This window comes from Lactuca serriola, chromosome 2 (assembly GCF_051521515.1).
Source record: "Lactuca serriola cultivar US96UC23 chromosome 2, Lser_US96UC23_V15, whole genome shotgun sequence".
NCBI classification, from domain to species: Eukaryota; Viridiplantae; Streptophyta; class Magnoliopsida; order Asterales; family Asteraceae; genus Lactuca; species Lactuca serriola.
Window position 1 is genome coordinate 17,166,831 of NC_136409.1, and position 20,654 is coordinate 17,187,484.

Consider the following 20,654-nt stretch of genomic DNA (forward strand, 5'->3'; position numbering starts at 1 on the left):
TAGGTATGATTGCATATGATATAGTTTTGACTTTGTCGGTGTATGGTTGTGTATGTGAGCGACAAAAATAGGAGGTGTATCGATATTTTGTTTTTACAACACATTCTTTATATCTTTCCAACAAATATCAGAAGATGTAGATACAATACCTCTCGACGTTTGAATGATGATGAGCAAACTTATGTTTATTAAATCATTGATATTGTTAACTGTTAAGTAAATGCTTGAAAATGTTTTTTAACAAATTACACATTATTACACATATACCTGTTATTAACACTTAAATCTACATCCATGCAACCAAACCCTAAAAAAAATAGAAAGTGAGTGTTCGGTTTATAAATCCCACTCTCAAAAGAAAAGAACAAAAAAAAATCCTAAGTGCACCACGTGTGTAACACGTCACTACTTCTATTCAAACCCTAGTTCTTCTTTGCCTTAATCTCCGGCCCCAAATCCCAACTGTATAATCTCAAAATTGAAACCCTAAAATTGTTCGTCTCATCAATTTCAACTTACAGGCGTAGCTCTTCTTCGTTCACGGTAGCGTTTAATCAACCCTATTATTCAATTTCGATTGTTTGATCATATTTCATACACGTGAGTTATAATTTTAATCCTTTTGGATTACTTGGATTCATCCAGAATGCTTGTGATTATGTGACTGTAAACGTTAAGAGAACAATATCTATCGATAGAATGGCGTTGAAGCAAACAGCAGTGCTCTACCATTATCCATGTCCTGATGGTGCATTTGCTGCTTTGGCAGCTCATATTTACTTCACTGCTTCCTCTGTTCCAGCTCTCTTCTTTCCCAACACTGTTTATTCCCCAATCAAGTAATTTCTCAATTACTTTTTCTTGCTTTACAGAAAACAATGGGACTAACTGAAAAAGATGCAATCAACTGTGTTCCAATTTCTAATTTGGTTGCCATAGGTTTGAAAATCAATAAAAAAATGTTTGGAATTTGCTAAAAGTTTGATTTTGGGTAATTTGGGCTAAGGTGGCAGCATTTTTTGCATCTTATTAGCACCTAGAGTTCAACATGAAACTTTTTGCAAAGTTCAAATTTTTATGGTTTTAGTGATTTCATGAACTTTAATCACCAAATTAGCAATTATGACAAAGTTAGCTGTCATTATTTGAATTTGATTCAAAACCAGTGATATATTTCTAAACTATGCCTGACTTTAGTCAATTGATTATCTTATTCTCATTCTAATTTCCCAAGTTGTAATAATCATATCAGAGTCGAAGACCTTCCTCTTGATCAAATCGGTGATGCTTATCTCCTTGATTTTGTTGGGCCTCCGGGTTTTGTTCAGCAACTCTCTCCCAAAGTTGACCGGTTTGTTTCCCATTTCTATGGCTTTCTCTATTAAGTCCATTTTTCTACATTAAGTCAAAATGCAAATGAGGTTGTAATGAAGATAGATCTACCAGTCTAAACATATGCTTATGTCTGTAATTCTGTATCATTCATGTCTTTTGTTTTAATTTGTGTAGTGTGATAATATTAGATCATCATAAAACAGCACTCAAGATGCTTGATGAAGGTGAATTTTCCTATAAGAATGTGACAAAAGTGATAGATATGGGAAGGAGTGGGGCCACCATTGCGTATGATTATTTCAAGGAAAAAACCCTAGCTCTAAAAAATGGAAACAGTTTGAGTAATCATGAATTGGGTGTTCATAATTTTGAAAGCTCTCGAAGGATATTTGAATATATTGAAGATGCAGATCTATGGAGGTGGCGTCTTGACAACAGCAAAGCTTTCAGCAGTGGTCTTAAAGATATGAACTTTGAATTCAACATAAGATTGAACCCCTTGTTATTTCAGCAGGTAAATCTTTATAAATGGGGATGTATTTTAAATTTTTTAAATACTAAAGGTTACTATTGGTTTTTTATTTGTAGTTGCTATCTTTGGATCTGGAACATGTTATAAATCAAGGCAATCAGAGTTTATCACAGAAGCAAACTTTGATAGATGAAGTTCTTGAGCAATCATATGAGATTGTTCTTGATGATGGAGCATCTGGACATTGTCTGGTAAATTTCACTTATAAATCTTTAAGTTTATTCTGTTCTTTTTTTGTAATTGTTTTTGAAGAGATAAAAAGGCTATTCTGATTCTAATGACTAATGCTATTCCATTCCTGTCAGGCTGTTAATGCTGATTCCGTTTCCGATCTAAGAAGTGAACTTGGCCACCAATTAGCTGAAAAAAGCCGGAATCAGAACTTAAGGTTTGTCATACCTCCATTATTGACAAGATTTTTAGGGTTATTTTCAAGAGTGAAGGTGGGAAAAAGGAATTACAATTCTTGTCCCATTTATTTTGGTGTAGGGGGATAGGTGCAGTGGTTTACAGAGTACCGGAGCTTAAAGATGATGAAATTTTAAAAATAAGCCTAAGAAGTATAGAAGATGAAGATACAACAGTTATATCACAGGTTTTGTTCTTCTTCATTCAATTCCTTATTTGTGAACATTGTGAGTTTTGAAACTGAAGATAAAACCCTTTTTTAATTTTTGCAGAAACATGGAGGTGGTGGCCATCGAAATGCAAGTTCATTCATGCTAAAATGTGGGGAATTTGAGCAATGGAAGGTAGGATCTAATGACTCTTGGGATGTAAAGCAAAAATAGTTAGCAAGCTTAACAAAAAATGGTGGTAGATTAATGTATTTTATTTATTTTTAGTGGTTTTGAATAATCTTACATGTTAAATTAATGGTAGTAAGTTAATGTAAACTGATCTATATTAGACAAAAATATTAAATATGTTTTTACTAACGAAATAATCATTTGAACTTGCCCAAGATTGCTTATTATGTTTAGCATTTTTGTAGTATGTTGGAGTGATCCTTTGTTGTGAAGGTAGACTAGTTTTTTTTTTCTTGTAATATTTATTTCTTTACTAATTTATAACCCGTGGGAACCACGGTTACAAAATGAATTAAATTTTTATAGTAAAAACTCAAAATTACTAATCAATTATTTTAAATAAATTATTAATTAAGAGATTTTTTTAGTTATATAAATTTTAATCATTGATTGAAATATGTGAAATTATATCACTTTATAATTTGTATTAATTTTATTTTAATTTTTATTCCAATGTTATTAATTTAATTTAATTAGAGTGGAAATTTAAAATTTAAAATTTAAATTGGAGAATCGATAGGTTGACAAGTGACATACATTAATTATAAACATAATATGGTGACACGTGTCAAAAAGAGAATAAAATATGCATTAATTAGGAGGCATAATAAAGTGACACATATCAAAAGAAGAATAAAACTATTCTTTTATTAGAATAGAGAAGAGATTAGGATAGTTTTGATGATGAGGATACGGAGGGTATTTACGTCTTTTGAAAAAAATGCAATATGGAAGCAAAAAAATATGTCCATGTCCTACCTTATTTCACCATTGTTTTTAATAGAGAAAAAAAAATCAAATTTTGTTGTATTAACATTGAACTTAGTCCATATGAATAAATGGGAAATCCGAAAATTATATCTTGCATTTGAAAGTGAGGTTTAACCCTCAATTTATATACAAAATGATTACCTAAACATGAAACTAGATAAAAGCTACTTCAAAAACTAATAAAACCATTTACTGCTTATATCTTAACACTCCCTCTCAAGTTGGAGCATCAATAATGTCCGACTTGACTGTGAGAGTCTTGAAGTTGAAGTTAGAAAATGATTTGGACCAACTACAACTGAAACAAAAATCTTGATGTGGAATGTCATCGAAGCAGAAACGTATATATGAGTTGAAATCTGGTATAGGAAACAATAAAGCAAAGCATATAAAAGAACTCATGCAAAACTTCTAGTGAGATCTAGAACTGGAGACAGTAACGACAGCAAGATCTGAGGGCAAGCAAGCGGGAAGAAAGGGTTTCAGGAGAACAAATTTGGAATTCTAATGAAGTCGGTGTCGGAGGGTGCTAAGGTTTTGGCCAGATGTCGACAACCATGGCCAGGCGAATAAGGGGAGCTAGAGCACGACTCGACAAACATTTTATGGTGCTGAAGGTTTCAAGAACGAGAGTCCAAAGGTAACTCCAAAGCCAACAAGGGTGCCGACTTGGTCAAGACTAATGGGTAACTCCAGAGCTAACTAGGGTACCGACTAGGTCAAGACTAATGTCTAGTTCCCAAGTTTTAGCAAAGAAAATAAAAAGAAAGGGAGAGAGAAGATGAGAAATGAAAGTGCAATAAAATTGTAATAAAATTGTATTTTGTGTTTCTGAGTTTGAGAGAATTGAAAGGAAAGTTAAACATTTTGTTAATTTCTCTTTAAATCCTTCCAGATTGGAAGGAACGTTATGAGGGAAAGTTTTCCTTTCATTTCTTTCCACTTCTTTCATTTAATGAAACTTAGGAACACCAATGTCTTTTACTATCTTCTCACTTTCATCAGTTTTCCTTCTGTTCCCTCGTTAAGTTGAACTTAGGGACAAGGTGTTTCATACCATGTCAATAAACTAGAAATCTAAAAATCATATCTTGGATTTGATAGTGAGGTTTAACTAACAAATTATATACAAAAAAGGACTACCTACATAAGAAAATAGATAAAAGCTACATCAAGAACTAATAAAACCATATATTATTTGTATCTTAAAACTCCCCTTAAGTTGGAGTGATAGTTTGTTTTGTTTACTTCTTTTTATAGTTTATTTTAGCATATTTCATTCATAATTTAGATAATTTTCATGCATATTTTCCGTTTTGTTATTTTATGACTATTTCGGGTACTTTCGAACCTTGTGAGCATGATTGCAGGCTTTCGGGTCTAGCGGAGCGGGAGTGTTCGGGACGTATGGAAATTGATGGGAGTTGGTAGACAACAAGGATCTTAGGCTTGATGGGTAGTGGAGATGATGCATGGAGCGAGCTTGATGATTATTTGAAGGCTTGGAGAGAAATAAACTTTAAATTTGCAAGATGCGGGAGTATATTCAAGCGTGCATAGATTATTAATCGGGCGAGTTTACAAGCTGTGAATCATTTGGAGAAGCCAAATTGGGCTTAAACTGAAGAAAACTTGAAGAAAAATGGGCTAGGAGCTGATTGGACTCGAACTGGGCCAAGTGGGCTAAGCTATGGAGGCCCAAAACCTCAAAGATGCTACATCCAGGGACCACCCGCGCAACAGCACGCGGGTCGCGCAACCTCCTGCAGGGGCAGTTTCGGAAATTCTTCTTTTGAGCTATTTAAGGAAGGTTGGTGCCCATCTTTTGCATACTCTTGGACATCCGATTTTTGGAGATTCTCTCTGGAGTTTTGAAGACTTTTGAAGGCCAAGAACACCTTAAGAACATCATCTTTTTACCTCTTGATTCTTGCTTAATGTTTGGTACAATCTTCTCTAACTTTGTTTCTTTGGGTTTAGCCATGCTTGGCTAAACTAATCTTGGTTGACTTTTGGTTAATCCTTTGAACTTTTGTTGAATGTTGAAGAATCCATGAACATGTTCTCAAATCTTTATGCGAATGTTTTGTGTTTTAACATCTTATCACTACTTGTATGTTTTAGTTCATGAGTTTAAATGTGTTTGTGGTGATTAGTTGGCTAATTTCTTGATTAAGTAAAGGATCCTCAAATTAGCAAGCAACAAATGATTTTTGTGTTGTTTTTGCTTCACACGATCATAAAAACATTTCCTCCAACATGGTGGTGAAAGCATTTGACCCCTCTTGGATTTGGTGACTTTTTGGTTCTTAATGCTAGTTGACTTTCACTAATTACATGCTTAATGGAAATTGTGACTTTAACTAAGGAAATTGTTATGATCTTCTCTAACCATTTTAACAATTAAGAAAAGTCTAAGTAATCTCAAGCTTCTTGGATTACTATAGCCAATTTAAGGATTTAAATCAAGTATTGCACCATTGGATTCTAATGATATGTTCTTCAAAAGTCAAAATGAGGAAACCTTAAGTCAACCATCCTTCTTTTATTGATTTACATCAAATCTTGTTTTTGTTAAATTGTCAATTTAAATCATAGTTTAATTCTAGTTTGTTTCAAGTACTTCAAAACACCAAAACCCCCATTTTTAATTTATTGTCATTTAGCAAGTATTTTCACAAAAAGATCTTTCATAGAGTTATAAATTGAACCAATCTCCGTGGATTCGATCCCTTTACCACTATCACTATTCTAGTGTGTAATATTTAGGGTTAATAATGTTCAGCTTAATTATGAAAGTCTTGAAGCGGAGGCTAGAAAATGGCCAAGAGTTACTAGTAGTAACTAAACAAGAATCTTGGTATGCAATGAGACCGAAAAAGGAACATATACAAAAATTGGAATTTGGTACAGGAAACTAGATAAAAGGTGAACTTAGGGACAATATGTTTCGTACCATGTCAATAAACTAGAAATCTGAAAATCATATCTTGCATTTGATAGTGAGGTTTAACCAACAATTTATATACAAAAGGACTACCTACACAAGAAACTAGATAAAAGCTATATCAAAAACTAATAAAACCATATATTATTTGTATCTTAAAACTCCCCTTAAGTTGGAGCATCAATAATGTTCAACTTGATTATGAAAGTCTTGAAGCGGAGGCTAGAAAATGGCCAAGAGTTACTAGTAGTAACTGAAACATAAACAAGAATCTTGGTATGCAATGAGACCGAAAACGGAACATATACAAAAATTGGAATTTGGTATAGGAAACGAGAATGCAACGCATATAGAAGAACTCAGACAGACTTTTAGTGAGATATGAAACTTAAAGCAGCGACAATGACAATATGTGATGGAACAAACATGCGAGATGAAGGGGTTTCAAGAGAGCATATATGGACAATCAATAGAGCATATATGGACAATCAAGAGACCATAAAGGGTGAAATAGACCCAATATAACCTTTTGCTGACATATGAGTTGAAATAGACACGCGGGTGAAATTGACCCGATACAACCTTGAGCTGACATATATGTATGGTATGCGGTATTTTGGGAAACTCATTAAGCTTTGTGCTCATGGTTTTGTGGTTTAATCATTTTCAAGTACTTCGAGTTTTAAAAAGAAGAGTCTGGCTTGATCGCACTGCATCCCCTGAAGATTTATTCCACAATGATTATTTAAGATTTTACTATGATGTTTTGAGAATACTTTTACTTTAATCGTCTTTTGAGATAATGTATGAATGGTTTGGACTTATTTAAAATAAAAATTTTACTCGGTATTTTTGGGATGTTACATATATGCATGTGTCTTGTATTTGTTCTTCTATTTGCATCTGCTTATTCACCCTATTATCTCCCTTGTACACATTCATGTATTCATATGATAGAGGTCATTAATATGAAATAGTTTCTCCTAGGGATGTCAAAAAGTCGTGTGGGACCCCGATCCCACATTGGGGATATTTGTTAAAATAATCGGGACGGGGGCAGGGGCAAGGTTAATCCCCATTTTATTTTGGGGGGGGGGGGCAGGGACAGGGATAGGCAGTCTCATCCCGAACCCCCATGGGGGCCCGTTAATATTATATATATATATATATATATATATATATATATATATATATGTGTGTGTGTGTGTGTGTGTGTGAATAGGATCAATTGAGAACACCAAAAAGGTTGAGAACGCGATAACAGATCCGAATCATCTACAAATTTAAATCTAAGGTTATTATCAAATGGACCATTTATGTCAATTCAAAACTATTGGCATTAAAGTATAACTTTAAAATGTTAAGAAGGGCATATTAGTAATTGCAACTTTAGCTAATCCTACAATTTCTCACTCTCTACCGATTTACTTCCCATTTCCCGTATTTCTCTTCATCTCTCTATATACTTAGGGTTTCTTCAATAAAATAACATCATCTGCACACCAACATTTTCGTCCACCATCATAATCAAACATCGGAACCACGAAAGTCGCATTCAACACTGATTAAGAGCTACGAACGAAGATGATTGTGAAGAAGGCGATGACGGGGCTATCACCGTGATTAAAGCAATGAATCTCTTTTATATTTCTCACCCTTTTTTTTACAATATTTTCATTGATGTTTCCAACAAAACTTGCAACTCAATTTCAAGATCTGGAAGTCGATCTCGTGTAACTCAATCCTCGCTCAACTGTTTTCTTTGTACCTACAAACTCGATTTCAATCAAGATTGGACGGGTCTCTATTTTTCTTGAGATTACTTGAGGTGCGTATGATGCTCAGACATGTGAACCTCTTAGAGTGGTTGCTAGAGGATCTACAAGTCAAAGTCAAAGGAAGATATAAAGAGTAAGAAGGAAATATGGTATGTGGTTGCGTTATTCTCCTTCCAATGAGGTAAACTTCCATTTTTCCTTTACTGCCTATAATATTATAATAGAAGAAAGAATTAGTGATTAGACATTGTTGAATAAAAAATAATTATAATGATAAATGTTGGAATGCTAGCATTAGGTTCTTAAATGATTTCATATTGTATATATTTAAAAAAAAAAAAAAAAGTTGGACCACTGCAATTTAGAAAAATCTATATAGGTTACGGCTATTGAAATATTTATAATGACCAAGATTATATGATGATTTAATTAATATCTTATAAATATTAAGAGAGGAAAGATGATGAAATTATTAGCGATTAATTTTCTAAAATTCTTAGATATCTTGTTTTTTTTTGTTTCTACGGTGATTATTAATTTCTCATAATGATTTCTGAAATGTTTAATCATTTATGACTATAATTATTGAATTTATTTATTATGATTAATCATTCATGATTATAAGTATTAAATTTATTTCTTATGTTTAATCATACATGATTACAAGTATTGAGTTTATTTATTTGCTATTATAACTTGCATTTATGTTTTAATTTTTGTAGGTTTCGCGACAACAAAAGAGCTCAAGTTCATATAAAGGCAATACGTTTCAAGTCAAAAGATTGAACGCAAGAGCAATACATTTTAAGTCAAAAGCTTGGATGTGAAAAAAAGGGACCGTGAAAATCGTTTGTGTGTTTTTGATTGTAACATGCCACTGGTTTAGATGGTCATCTCCAGATGTTATAACGATTTTTTTTCTCTTTTACCATTGTACTTTTCATTTATAATTACAATTGCACTGTCTACATTGTAACGTCCGTAAATCCGGACTAGTCAATTTAGAGACGATAAACGTCAAATATGACTTTTTGATGGAAGAGTGATTAGAATGAATAAGCATAACCAAGTTGTAGTATATGTCACAAGGTTTCCGTGCATATAAAGAACGCCGAAATCCGAGTTATAACGAAGAAGTTATGACCTGTCGAAGTTTCGCGACAGAACCGGCACGACACAGCGCGATGTAAATAGTGATTAGTGAATTTACATTAGAGCGATATTTGGCCTTAACGATCTAAATGAAAGTCGTATAATACGTTAAACCGAGAGCGTGCATGAAAAGAACGCCCAAATCTGACTTCGTATGAGGAAGTTATGATTTTTCGAAGTTTCGGCTTAGCAGTGTACAACCCGAAATTCAAATATTAGATCGAGCGATATTTAGCCAAAATAATATAAATGAGAATTGAAGATCTCATCGATAGTAGTACAATGACGGAAAGACAGACGAAAACGGACGTCAGACGAAGGAGTTATAAGTTTATAACGGAGTTTTCCTGTCCCGTCCTACTAAAAATAATATAATAAAAATAAAGTCAAAATTAGCTGACGGAGTCTAAATGAAAGTTATAGATCTTGTCTTTACCTATGCATGGATATAAAGAACGTCGAAAACGGAGCTCGTATGCGAAAGTTATGAAACTCTGAAGTTCAGGGCGTGAACCCCAAGGTTGTGTCAGAGCTCACGAGGTGAACATATGTAGTTCACGAGGTGAGCATTAGTGGCTCACGAGGTGAACAGATGATGGACGTCTTCCAGGGCAAGTGTCCATGATGAACGCAATGACGTATCGAGCTCACGAGGTGGGCATATGTAGCTCACGAGGTGAATATTAAATATTCACGAGGTGAACCCAGAAAATTCACCCTATAAATAGAAATCAATGGTCAACCGAGTTTGGTTGCTCATCTCTTACTCTCCCACTCCCGATACCCTCTCTAAGCCCTATTTTAACCTCCTGAAGCCCCGATATCATCCCGAGACCCGAAGCGAGTCCCGAATCCCCGAAGATCCCAAGGAGAAATGAGTTTCCGAGTCGAAGCTTTGCGTGCGAGGAGCTAGGTATTTGAAGATATTCTAGTTTCACTGAAGAGCTATTACTCTTAGAGCCGTAGTGTTGTCCGATCATCTTTTGATCAAGTGAGTGTATAGTCCCTTTCATAACACGATTTTAATACAAGTATTGAATGTATTAAGTATATGTTTTGTGTGAGTGTATAGTCCCTTTCATAAACACGATTTTAATACAAGTATTGTTTGAATGTATTAAGTATATGTTTGGTGTGAGTGTGTGGTTACTTTCTTCTAACACACACACACACACACATATATATATATATATATATATATATATATATATATATATGAAGTATTTGCTATGAAATACGTGCTATGTGTTTATACATTGTTTGTTTACTTGAGATGGATGCTGAATGAATGTTTTATACGAGTTTTTAAATAGTTTTAAACTGTATATGTAATTTATATCAACAAATATGTTGGGTAGAACATGGGTAGATGAAATAGTTGGTGTGTGATGAAATAATGTGATAAGAGATAGGTGAGGATATAATGGTGATGATAATTAGGTGATGATAGATAGGTGATGAGTTATGAGTCCAGGCGATGTTGTGGCTGCGTATTCATGCGATGATAGTCTAACCCTTATTATGAATTACAAGTCCAGGCGATGTTGTGACTGCGTATTCATGCGATGATAGTCTAACCCTTATTATGAATTACGAATCTAGGTGATGTTGTGGCTGCGTATTCATGCAATGATAGTCTAACCCTTATAATGATTTACAAGTCCAGACGATGTTGTGGCTGCGAAATCATGCGATGACACCCTAATCCTTACTAGACACATATTGAGGGAGTGATCCCCGAATTAGTATTGTCTATGCAATGTAGGCGATGATCCTTAGGAAAAGTTCTTAGGAACAAACATATAAGGAAATAAGATGTAAGGAGATAAGAGGTAAATATGATATAGGAGATGACCCTTAGGATAATATCTTTAGGAAAGATTAAATGAAGATAATGGGGATGGGTAATTGGGTTGATTGTTTGATGATTAAAACTAATATAATATTTTATTGTGGGTTGAAAACCCTATATGCTCACCAGGCTCTCAAGCCTGACCCACTAAATTTTCTTTGCATTACAGGTAATGACACAAGAGTATAGGTTGGTTGACTTGATGAGAGATTATGGATTATAGACCAGTAGTTATAAATAACTGTTGACAAATAATATCTTTTTTTTATTCATTCATGTTTATACCTTTAATCATTTTACCATTTAATTTAAACTTAACCAATCTAACAAATTATGGTTATCCGTGTTTATACCATTATACTCAACCTACCAATAAATCTAAAATCTTTTATGAGTAAACCATGCTTATACCTTTAAACACATTTATACACTATTATATACTTTCAATTCCTTATTCATTGTCATTCCTTTATAAATGCATATTCATCTGTGATTAACACTTTCATATACTTACATGGCTACACGTTAACACTTCTAATTATATAATCTTATATGATTAACTGATGTTTATACATTTATACTCAACATACCACTTTTAAAAACTACTTATTAATCATTTAAAAAAAACACAAATGATTAATTGACCCATGTATATACGATTATACACAACATACCACTTTAATATACTCACCCATACACCGTATTCATTAAGATTAACCCATGAATATACCATTACATACAACAAATAAAAGTAATACATACTCGTTTTTCATTAACCAATGCATACACCATTAACCACTTTCTATTCCATATTCATTTATAAATAACCAATGTTTATACTACTATACTAAACCTATCAAAAATCCTAATAATTATTTATGATTAACCCATATGTATACATTTAAACACATTCCTAAAAATATATATTTTCAATTCCTTACTCGTTGACAAGTAAATCATGTACATACTATTACTCACAACTAACTGCATCTTCATATTGTCGTTGATTTATGAATAGCAAACTGCATACAAATATCAAAGTTAATTAGATACCAAAACACCATTATGTTACTCTTTAATTAAAAAAAACAATTACCAAAAACCAAAGGTCACTAATTCTTTTTGAATTTACTATTCCTTATTCATTTATGCTTCTTCTCGTTCAATTCTTGTTCTACAACTTAAGCACTTCGGTATTCGTTAATGATTCATGACTTATAATTAACTATTCATAGACGATTAAAGTAAAAATACCCCATCAACTTTTATCGTAAAAAGAACATATGACATTCATTCTTCATTTTTATTACTAATTCATAAATGATTACACCAAAAAAAAATCTCTTTTTTTCCAACATAAAATCGGAGTAAACAAAATCAAAGTAAAAAAATATCAAATTTCTTTTTCCTTAACAAAGTCCAATATATGAGTAAGCAAAAATATAATCAATTTAACCTATCATGATCACATTCATATTCTTAAGATACTAAAAATTAATAACTTATTTTAATTATCCGATTCACTGTATTGTACCCTTCCATTGATTTTCCAATTACACGCTCTCATTATTACTATCACCATTATTTTTCATTTGCATTATGAATTACAAAAATCCAAATCATGAAGAGTGACTTGATCGAGAGCACTTCAGTCCCTAATTTTACTTCTATGGTGATCGTTTAATGTAAATCCCTTGTCGAGGGATTACTGGTTCAATCGTGAAGACTACTTAATCGATTTTCTGCTTCAATTTCGATCATGCTATGTAACCGTGTTTTGTTTTTGTTTGTTTTTTTTCTTTTGATCATGATTAATGGAATTATGGAAAGTGGTTGTTAGGACCCCATGATTATAGGCATAAAATAATCACCAAATGTTATTTATTAATTAGTATTAAAATGACATAATTACTAATACACTCTTATAAAATGATTGGTCCATAATTGTTCTTGCATTCTCAACCTTTTAAGTGTTCTCAATTGATCATTTCTCTCTCTCTCTCTCTCTCTCTCTCTCTCTCTTTATATATATATATATATATATATATATATATATATATATACACACACACTAGTCGTTTACCCGCGCAAAGCGACGGGTACGGATCAACAAAATGACATAAAAAATTTGTTAAACAAAATGATGAACAGATAGAGATTTCTTATACCTAGGCTAGGATTAAATGTAAGATATTTTTGGGCTTATTCGATTTTAATAGAAAGAAAAACAAAGGATGAGGTAGTGAGCATGAGAGAGAACCAAAGTTTTGCGGTCAATGGCAAGGCATTCATGATAGACGAATGCTAGATCAATGCGCCTCTTCCAGTTTATATGAAATGTTTTATAACGTGTACATCGTATTAGACCGATTCAAATGGATATGAAGAACACTTGGTCAAACTTTGACCCATTCAAAATCTTATCATCATCTTATTTGACTTTTTTATTATTATTGACAGATTCAGTATTTAGCGATTCAATTGGATATGAGGAACATTTGGTCAAAGTTTGACCCATTCAAAATCTTATCATCATCATCTTATTTGACTTTTTCATAAATGTTGACCGAATAAGATTTAGTATGTGACATCCCCAAAATCACGGCCTATAAGGCCGGTTTTGTTAATACTTTATTTCAAAATCAGAGTAATCTTTTAATAAAAGAGTTGCGGAATTTGTCCCAAAGCAATATTATGATAAAGATTTATCAAAAGCATTTCCTTAGAAATGTATTTCATTAAAAGACTCGGGATGCCATGTTCGATACAATACATAAGTATAAACAATACAGTATAAGCCTTACTACATTATTTCATATCTACAGGCCTATATCCGTAATCCCTCGTCCAAAACATCACATCTATGCTCATGCACCACTACCTGTAATACAAGAAACTGAGTGGGTCAAACTTGGGAGCCTGGTGAGCACATAGGGTTTTCAACCCACAATAAATAATTTTATTAACTTTATCAAACCAATCAAACCCGATTACCCATTCCCGTTATCCTCACTTTACGTCCCTAAGACATCTAACACAAGGGACCTAGTCTAAGGACTATCATCGGGATGGACACTACTGGTAAGGGGATTCCTCAGCAATAAATGTCCTTAAGGCAACCATGTGGGAGATGGAGTACATCTGTTGAGCACACAGTTCAAATAAACACACAGTTCGAATAAACACCTACAGGTTGCGAGCCTGCTAGTGTTCCACTGGACTGTCTAGAATAGTCTGTGGTCGTCATTTATACTCCGCTAGATGACTAGATGATCAATAACATCTATAATAAGGCCTCTCATTATTTTATTTTGTCACACAGCAACTAATACATCTACCCATGTTTTACCCCCAACATTTTCGTAGATATAAAATACATATACAGTTTAAATCATTGAAAACATGTATAAAAATGTTCATCCAGCATAGATAGCAAGTATTCAGATAGTATGCACACATAGCACATAATTTATATAAAATACTTCATATCTATGTGTAAGCTGAAAGTAACTATGCACTCACCTGAAAGGTGGTGACTCAGCACTCGGACAGCGCTTGGGTACTCTCAAACGATTTTCCTTCGATAAAACCTAGTACCAATACCACTAGGGTTTAGTCTAACGATAACCGCGATTAATTAATAGTCTAGCTATTATTATTATATAAGCATTAAACGATACTTATATAACCCATAATAATTGCCCAAGTACTTATTATAAGGTTCTAATAACATTACTATATTTAAACGTAAGCTAAACTAAAGATAGGTTAGGCGTAGCTTACTTACAACGGGTTTTCTCGAAAATCGGGCTTCACTGGAGCAGCGTTCCCGAGCCGAAAGACTCTTTTCTCGGGACTTCGGGAGCCTCGGGGCTTCCTTCGGGTGCTAGGGGGTTTACCTAGGCTTTTAGGGGGGTTAGGGGGCTAGAGAGAGAGTCTAAAGAAAGAAAGAATACTTTAGGAAGGTGTGAAGAATGAGGGAACCCGACACCTCTATTTATAGGGGTGCTGACTGACCTACTCGCCGAGTAAGAGGGCCTACTCGCCGAGTTGGTGCATGTGGCAAACTTCTGGTGGTGCCACGTGTCCAATTCTAGTGGTGCCACGTCACCCCTTATCGCGTATCAGCCTTCAAACTTAGAAAAATCATAACTCTCGCATACGAGCTCCGTTTTCGACGTTCTTTATATCCACGCGTAGGTAAAATCAAGATCTACAACTTTCGTTTAGACTATGTTGGTGAATTCTAGACCGATCTTAAATTTAACAGTAGGAGGCGTTTAGACTGTTAAATGACCGCGAAGAATTCGTAACTCCTTTGTAACGACCCAAAATTCAAGACCAAAAATTTCTTTCAATAAAACATTACTTTAAGCAAAGTCATCATTCCAAAACATAATCTGAGTATAAGTTTTCAAAACACATGTTCATTATCAGAGTAAACATTCCCAAGCTGTCTAATCTACGGTGTGTGCCATGCGATCACCCCGAGCTCTTCCCTCCGCTACCGGAAGTACCTGAAACCAAAACTGAAAACCGTAAGCACGAAGCTTAGTGAGTTCCCCACCCTACCACATACCATGCATAGCACATAATGCACATACTGGGCCACGCCCGCTATCTTGGGCCTCGCCCCCTACCTCGGGCCTCGCCCGATACAACGGCCCCGCCACTCCAGGCCCCGCCTGGCTTCGAGCCCCGCTCGGTTACAGATCTGTTTCCCTTAGGCCTCGCCTGTCACAGGGCCTCGCACGCTAACATATAATAGCACATATTCATACTGCAAAACATAAGCTAAAACATATACAATGGATCATGTCCTAAGGCCTCGCCTATCCCGGGCCTCGCCCTTGTCCTGCTACTGACGAGACATGGAACCCCGCCCATGCTCCTACTGATAGTGAGATATGGGTCCAGCCCACACTCACTCCTTCCCTAACTTGGGCCTCGCCCTTACTTTGCTGCTAATGATATGTGGAACACCATCCACACTCTGCTATTGGTGAGATACGGGACCTCGCCCACACTCACCTCCCTACCAAGCACATACATGTATCACACAAACAACAAGTATAAATTATCATATAAACAAATCCTTGGGCACCCGCCCGCTATCATTGGACCTCGTCCTAAATATCATACTAGCATACTGTGCCTAGGGCTAACCCTCGGGTCTTCTACTCATAGCTACATGGGCCGGCATTGTGGCCTTAGACCTATTCACACAAAGGGAAACTCACATGCACCGGCTGAACTTGCTGATGATCCCACTAGCTGCTGCCCGGCAACTCTCTGAACTCCTGCTCCACTCGCTCCCCGAGCTACCAATATCAATGCAACACTGAGTGTAACTGACCCCCGAAAGACTACCAAGTCAATTCTGGTCTAAGTCAAAGTCTTGGTCAAAGTCAACCTTTCCAGGTCAACCCTACTCGCTGAGTCCACTTACTGACTCGCCGAGTTCATATACTCAGGGTCCTTCCATTCGCGACATGACTTGCCGAGTCCAACGATTTCCGAGTCCTGACCTATCCAACACGCTGAGTCTCCATCCGACTCACTGATTCGAGTCTCAACTCGAAGGGTTTGGGGCTTCGCGACCTGACTCGCCTAGTCCAAGAGCAGACTCGCCGAGTACCAGGCAATCTTCATCCAACTCGCCGAGTTGTTCTTCCAACTCGCCGAGTTCATGCCCAACTTCATCCAACTCGACGAGTTGTTCATCCCACTCGTCGAGTTCCTCATCATCTTCATGCTACTCGTCGAGTCCACTCAAAGGACTCGTCGAGTCCATTCAGATCTCCAACATGCAGAGGGCTTTTGAGTCATGCAGGGACTCCAAACCATAGATCCATACTTCCAAAGCTCAATCCCCATGTAAAGTTGCAAACTTTACGTATAACTAAAGAGATCTAGGCTCAAAACATACTAGGGTTTGGTTTAAGGACAAAAGGGCTTCACCGACTACTCATCTCCTGATGCTTTATGACATATTGGACCATCCCAACAATAGATCTGAAGTGGCAACAACATATCTAAGCCCCTAACTCGATTTGGGTCTCAATCAACCATAAAACCCCCAAATCTCATGAAAAATAGATCTAGATGCAAAGAAGGGAAAATGGTAGCTTAATACCTCCAAGATGAACACAAACTGAAGTAGATCTCGGGTATACACCTCTCCTTTGAAGCAACCTTCTTGATCTTCAAGTTCCTTTCCAAAGTTTCCTTCCTCCAAATCTATTTCTCTCAAATGATGGAAGCTCACACGAAATATAGGGTTTACAAGTTCTCTGGGATGATATGGGGGCTGAGGGAGGGACATAACACCCTTTATATAGGATACAACTCCCGGAATTTGGGTTTTCCTCGCACAGACCAGACTCGCCGAGTCGGTCACTTACTCCTCGACCCGGATCCCGCTCGGACTCGCCGAGTCCTTCCTTGGACTCGCAGAGTCGACCCCTAAAGTTAGGGTTTTCTTTCCTTTCTTGGTTTTCAAAACTTTGGGTGTTAAATCCTTCATATGAACTCCGTTTTCGTCCATCTTTTTACCTTTGAGTTCCTATTAATGAGATCTTCAACTCTCATTTAGTTCGCGTAAGCCAAAAACCGCTCGAATTAAAATTCGAGTTTCGGGCCGTGCACTGCTAAGCCGAATCTTAGAAAAATCATAACTTCCTCATACGAAGTCAGATTTGGGCGTTCTTTTTATCGACGCTCTTAGTTTAACATATTCTACAACTTTTTTTAGATTGTTAGGCTAAATCTCGCTCTATCGTAAATTCACTATTTACGCTTCCCGGTGTCGTGCCGGTTTTGCCGTAAAACTTCGACGGGTCATAACTTCTTCGTTATAACTCGGATTTCGGCGTTCTTTATATGTATGGAAACCTCGTGACATATACTACAACTTGGTTAAAATTATTTATTCTAAATAATCTTTTGTCGAAAAGTCATTTTCGACCCCTATTGCCTCTAAATTGACTAGCCCGGATTTGCGGGCGTTACATAGTATTTACCGATTCAACTGGATATGGGGAACACTTGGTCAAACTTTGACCCATTCAAAATCTTATCATCATCATCTTATTTAGCTTTTTCATAAATGTTGACCGGATAAGATTTAGTATTTACCGATTCAATTGGATATGAGGAACACTTGGTCAAAATTTGACCCATTCAAAATCTTATCATCATCATCATCTTATTTGACTTTTTCATATTTAACCCATTTAATTTGAAGATAAGCTTAGAAGACCTATTCAAAATCTGTTTTTGACCGGATAAGATTTATTATTCTCCGATGCATAAAATTATTGTATATGATGCTTAAAAGCTTGCACCTCTTAAAATTCAGCAAAATCTTGTAAATGTTTTTTATCATCATCTTATTTGACTTTTTTCATTATTATTGACAGATTCAGTATTTAGTGATTCAATTGGATATGAGGAACACTTTGTCAAAGTTTGACCCATTCAAAATCTTATCATCATCATCTTATTTGATTTTTTCATAAATGTTGACCGGATAAGATTTAGTATTACCGATTCAATTGGATATGAGGAACACTTGGTCAAAGTTTGACCCATTCAAAATCTTATCATCATCATCTTATTTGACTTTTTCATAAATGTTGACCGGATAAGATTTAGTATTTACCGATTTAATTGGATATGAGGAACACTTGGTCAAACTTTGACCCATTCAAAATCTTATCATCATCATCTTATTTGACTTTTTCATATTTAACCCATTCAATTTGAAGATAAGCTTAGAAGACCTATTCAAAATCTGTCTTTGACTGAATAAAATTTATTATTCTCCGATGCATAAAATTATTGTATATGATGCTTAAAAGCTTGTACCTCTTAAAATTCAGCAAAATCTTGTAAATGCTTTTTAAGGTATATATATATATATATATATATATATATATATATATATATATATATATATATATATATATATATATATATATCAATGATTTTGGGTTTCCAAAAATCAACAAAAAAATTATGTTTTTAATTTGTTAGTATAACGTTTTTGAGATGCGATAACATTTTTATTTTTAACATTTAAAATTATGTTATAAATAACTATTTTTAACCCAAAAAACAACTTATTTTAGCCCAATAAAAAATATCCCAAAATCAATCAGGTGATAATCTAGGAATTCGGGGTCAAGGCTGGGGAGGCTCGAAATTTTGGGGGCGAGGGAATAGAGAAATTTCGGGGGTGGGGCGGAGGATGCAATGTTCGTCCCGTTTGCTCCCGTTAATATTGTTAGGTGACATTTGGTTCGCAAAATGTTTTTGATGGAATTGGAATTTGTTAATGAATTGAAATCTGTCAGGAATTGCAATCCAATTCTATATTCCGTTTGGTTGGCAGAAATGAAATTTAAATCCAATTCCATATTATGTATGGTTGGCAAAAACTGGACTGAAATAATATAAAATAACAAGAATTCCTTTTTTCTTTTTTTTACTTTGTTTTATAACTTATATGTAAAAGTGTATTATATAAATTATAAAATTAGTAAATGATGGTGATGGTGCCAATGATGTTGATGGTGGAAATAGTGGTGATGATGACAACAAAGGTGATGGTGGGTAGTGGCGGATGTGATGACGGTGATGGTGGTAGTAATTGTGATGGTGATGGTGGCAGTCATAAGTAGTGGCGGAGGTGGTGGATGGTGTAGTGATAGAGGTGGAAATGGTGGTGGAGGTGATGATGGTGGTGGTGGTAGTGATGTTATGGTCATGGTGATGAGTGGTGGTGGCAGTGATGGTATGGTCATGGTGATGAGTGGTGGTAGAGGTGGAAGGTAGTGTGGTGGTAGAGGTGGTGGAGGTGGAGATTGATGGTGATAGTGGTGGTGTTGGGTGGTTCTGACGGTGGTGGGTGGTGGGTGTGTAGCGGGTGGTAACAATGGTGATGTGTGGTGGTCGTGGCGGAGGTGGTGGGTAGCGGTGGTAGTGGTCGACAGTAGTAGAGGAGACGATACTAGTGGGTGGATAGTGGTGGTAACGGAGGTACCGGTGGTGGTGATTGTGGGTGGTGGTGGTGGGTGGTGGAGGAGGTGGCGGTGGTGGCGATAATAGAGAAATTTCATATGTAGTGTTAAAAGTAAAATGGGTAATATGGTAACACTCAACATTCTCATTTGAAATGAATTTTAATTCATTAAGTTTTTGGATGAATTTTATTTTCCCTCATTGGAAGGAAAATTTGATTCATTTAGGAATCCAACTCCTTTCGAAAGCCTGAACAAAACAAAGGAGAGTGATGAAATTAGATTCCAATTTCATCTAATTCCAATGGATTCCAACAAACCAAACGACACATTAGTTTCTCCACCGCCTCATATTTTTTTTTAGAGATACATAATTATCAACATCGATATATCTCTCATTTATCCTATTATAATGGAATTATGGGTTGTTGAAGTCTATTCATACTTATTAAATA

At 35.3% G+C, this 20,654-nt stretch overlaps 1 protein-coding gene across 1 annotated transcript; it reads left to right on the forward strand.

Moving 5' to 3' along the window:
- The first annotated feature begins 351 nt into the window (after positions 1-351).
- LOC145085997 (DHHA1 domain protein) lies at positions 352-2,793 on the forward strand. The gene is made up of 8 exons (XM_079023707.1): positions 352-543; positions 646-839; positions 1,253-1,351; positions 1,510-1,849; positions 1,924-2,058; positions 2,173-2,255; positions 2,357-2,462; positions 2,548-2,793. Exons 2-8 carry the CDS (start codon positions 700-702, stop codon positions 2,656-2,658), a joined length of 1,014 nt encoding a protein of 337 aa, XP_078879833.1. The 5' UTR covers positions 352-543; positions 646-699; the 3' UTR covers positions 2,659-2,793.
- Positions 2,794-20,654: the final 17,861 nt, after the last annotated feature.

What these genes read in the sequence shown, in the direction of transcription:
- LOC145085997 (XM_079023707.1), top strand. Translation starts at nt 700, where the DNA reads ATGGCGTTGAAGCAAACAGCAGTGCTCTACCATTATCCATGTCCTGAT. An exon ending in ACTGTTTATTCCCCAATCAA is followed by an intron (nt 840 to 1,252) that starts GTAATTTCTCAA and finishes TAATCATATCAG; the next exon opens with AGTCGAAGACCTTCCTCTTG. An exon ending in ATACAACAGTTATATCACAG is followed by an intron (nt 2,463 to 2,547) that starts GTTTTGTTCTTC and finishes TAATTTTTGCAG; the next exon opens with AAACATGGAGGTGGTGGCCA.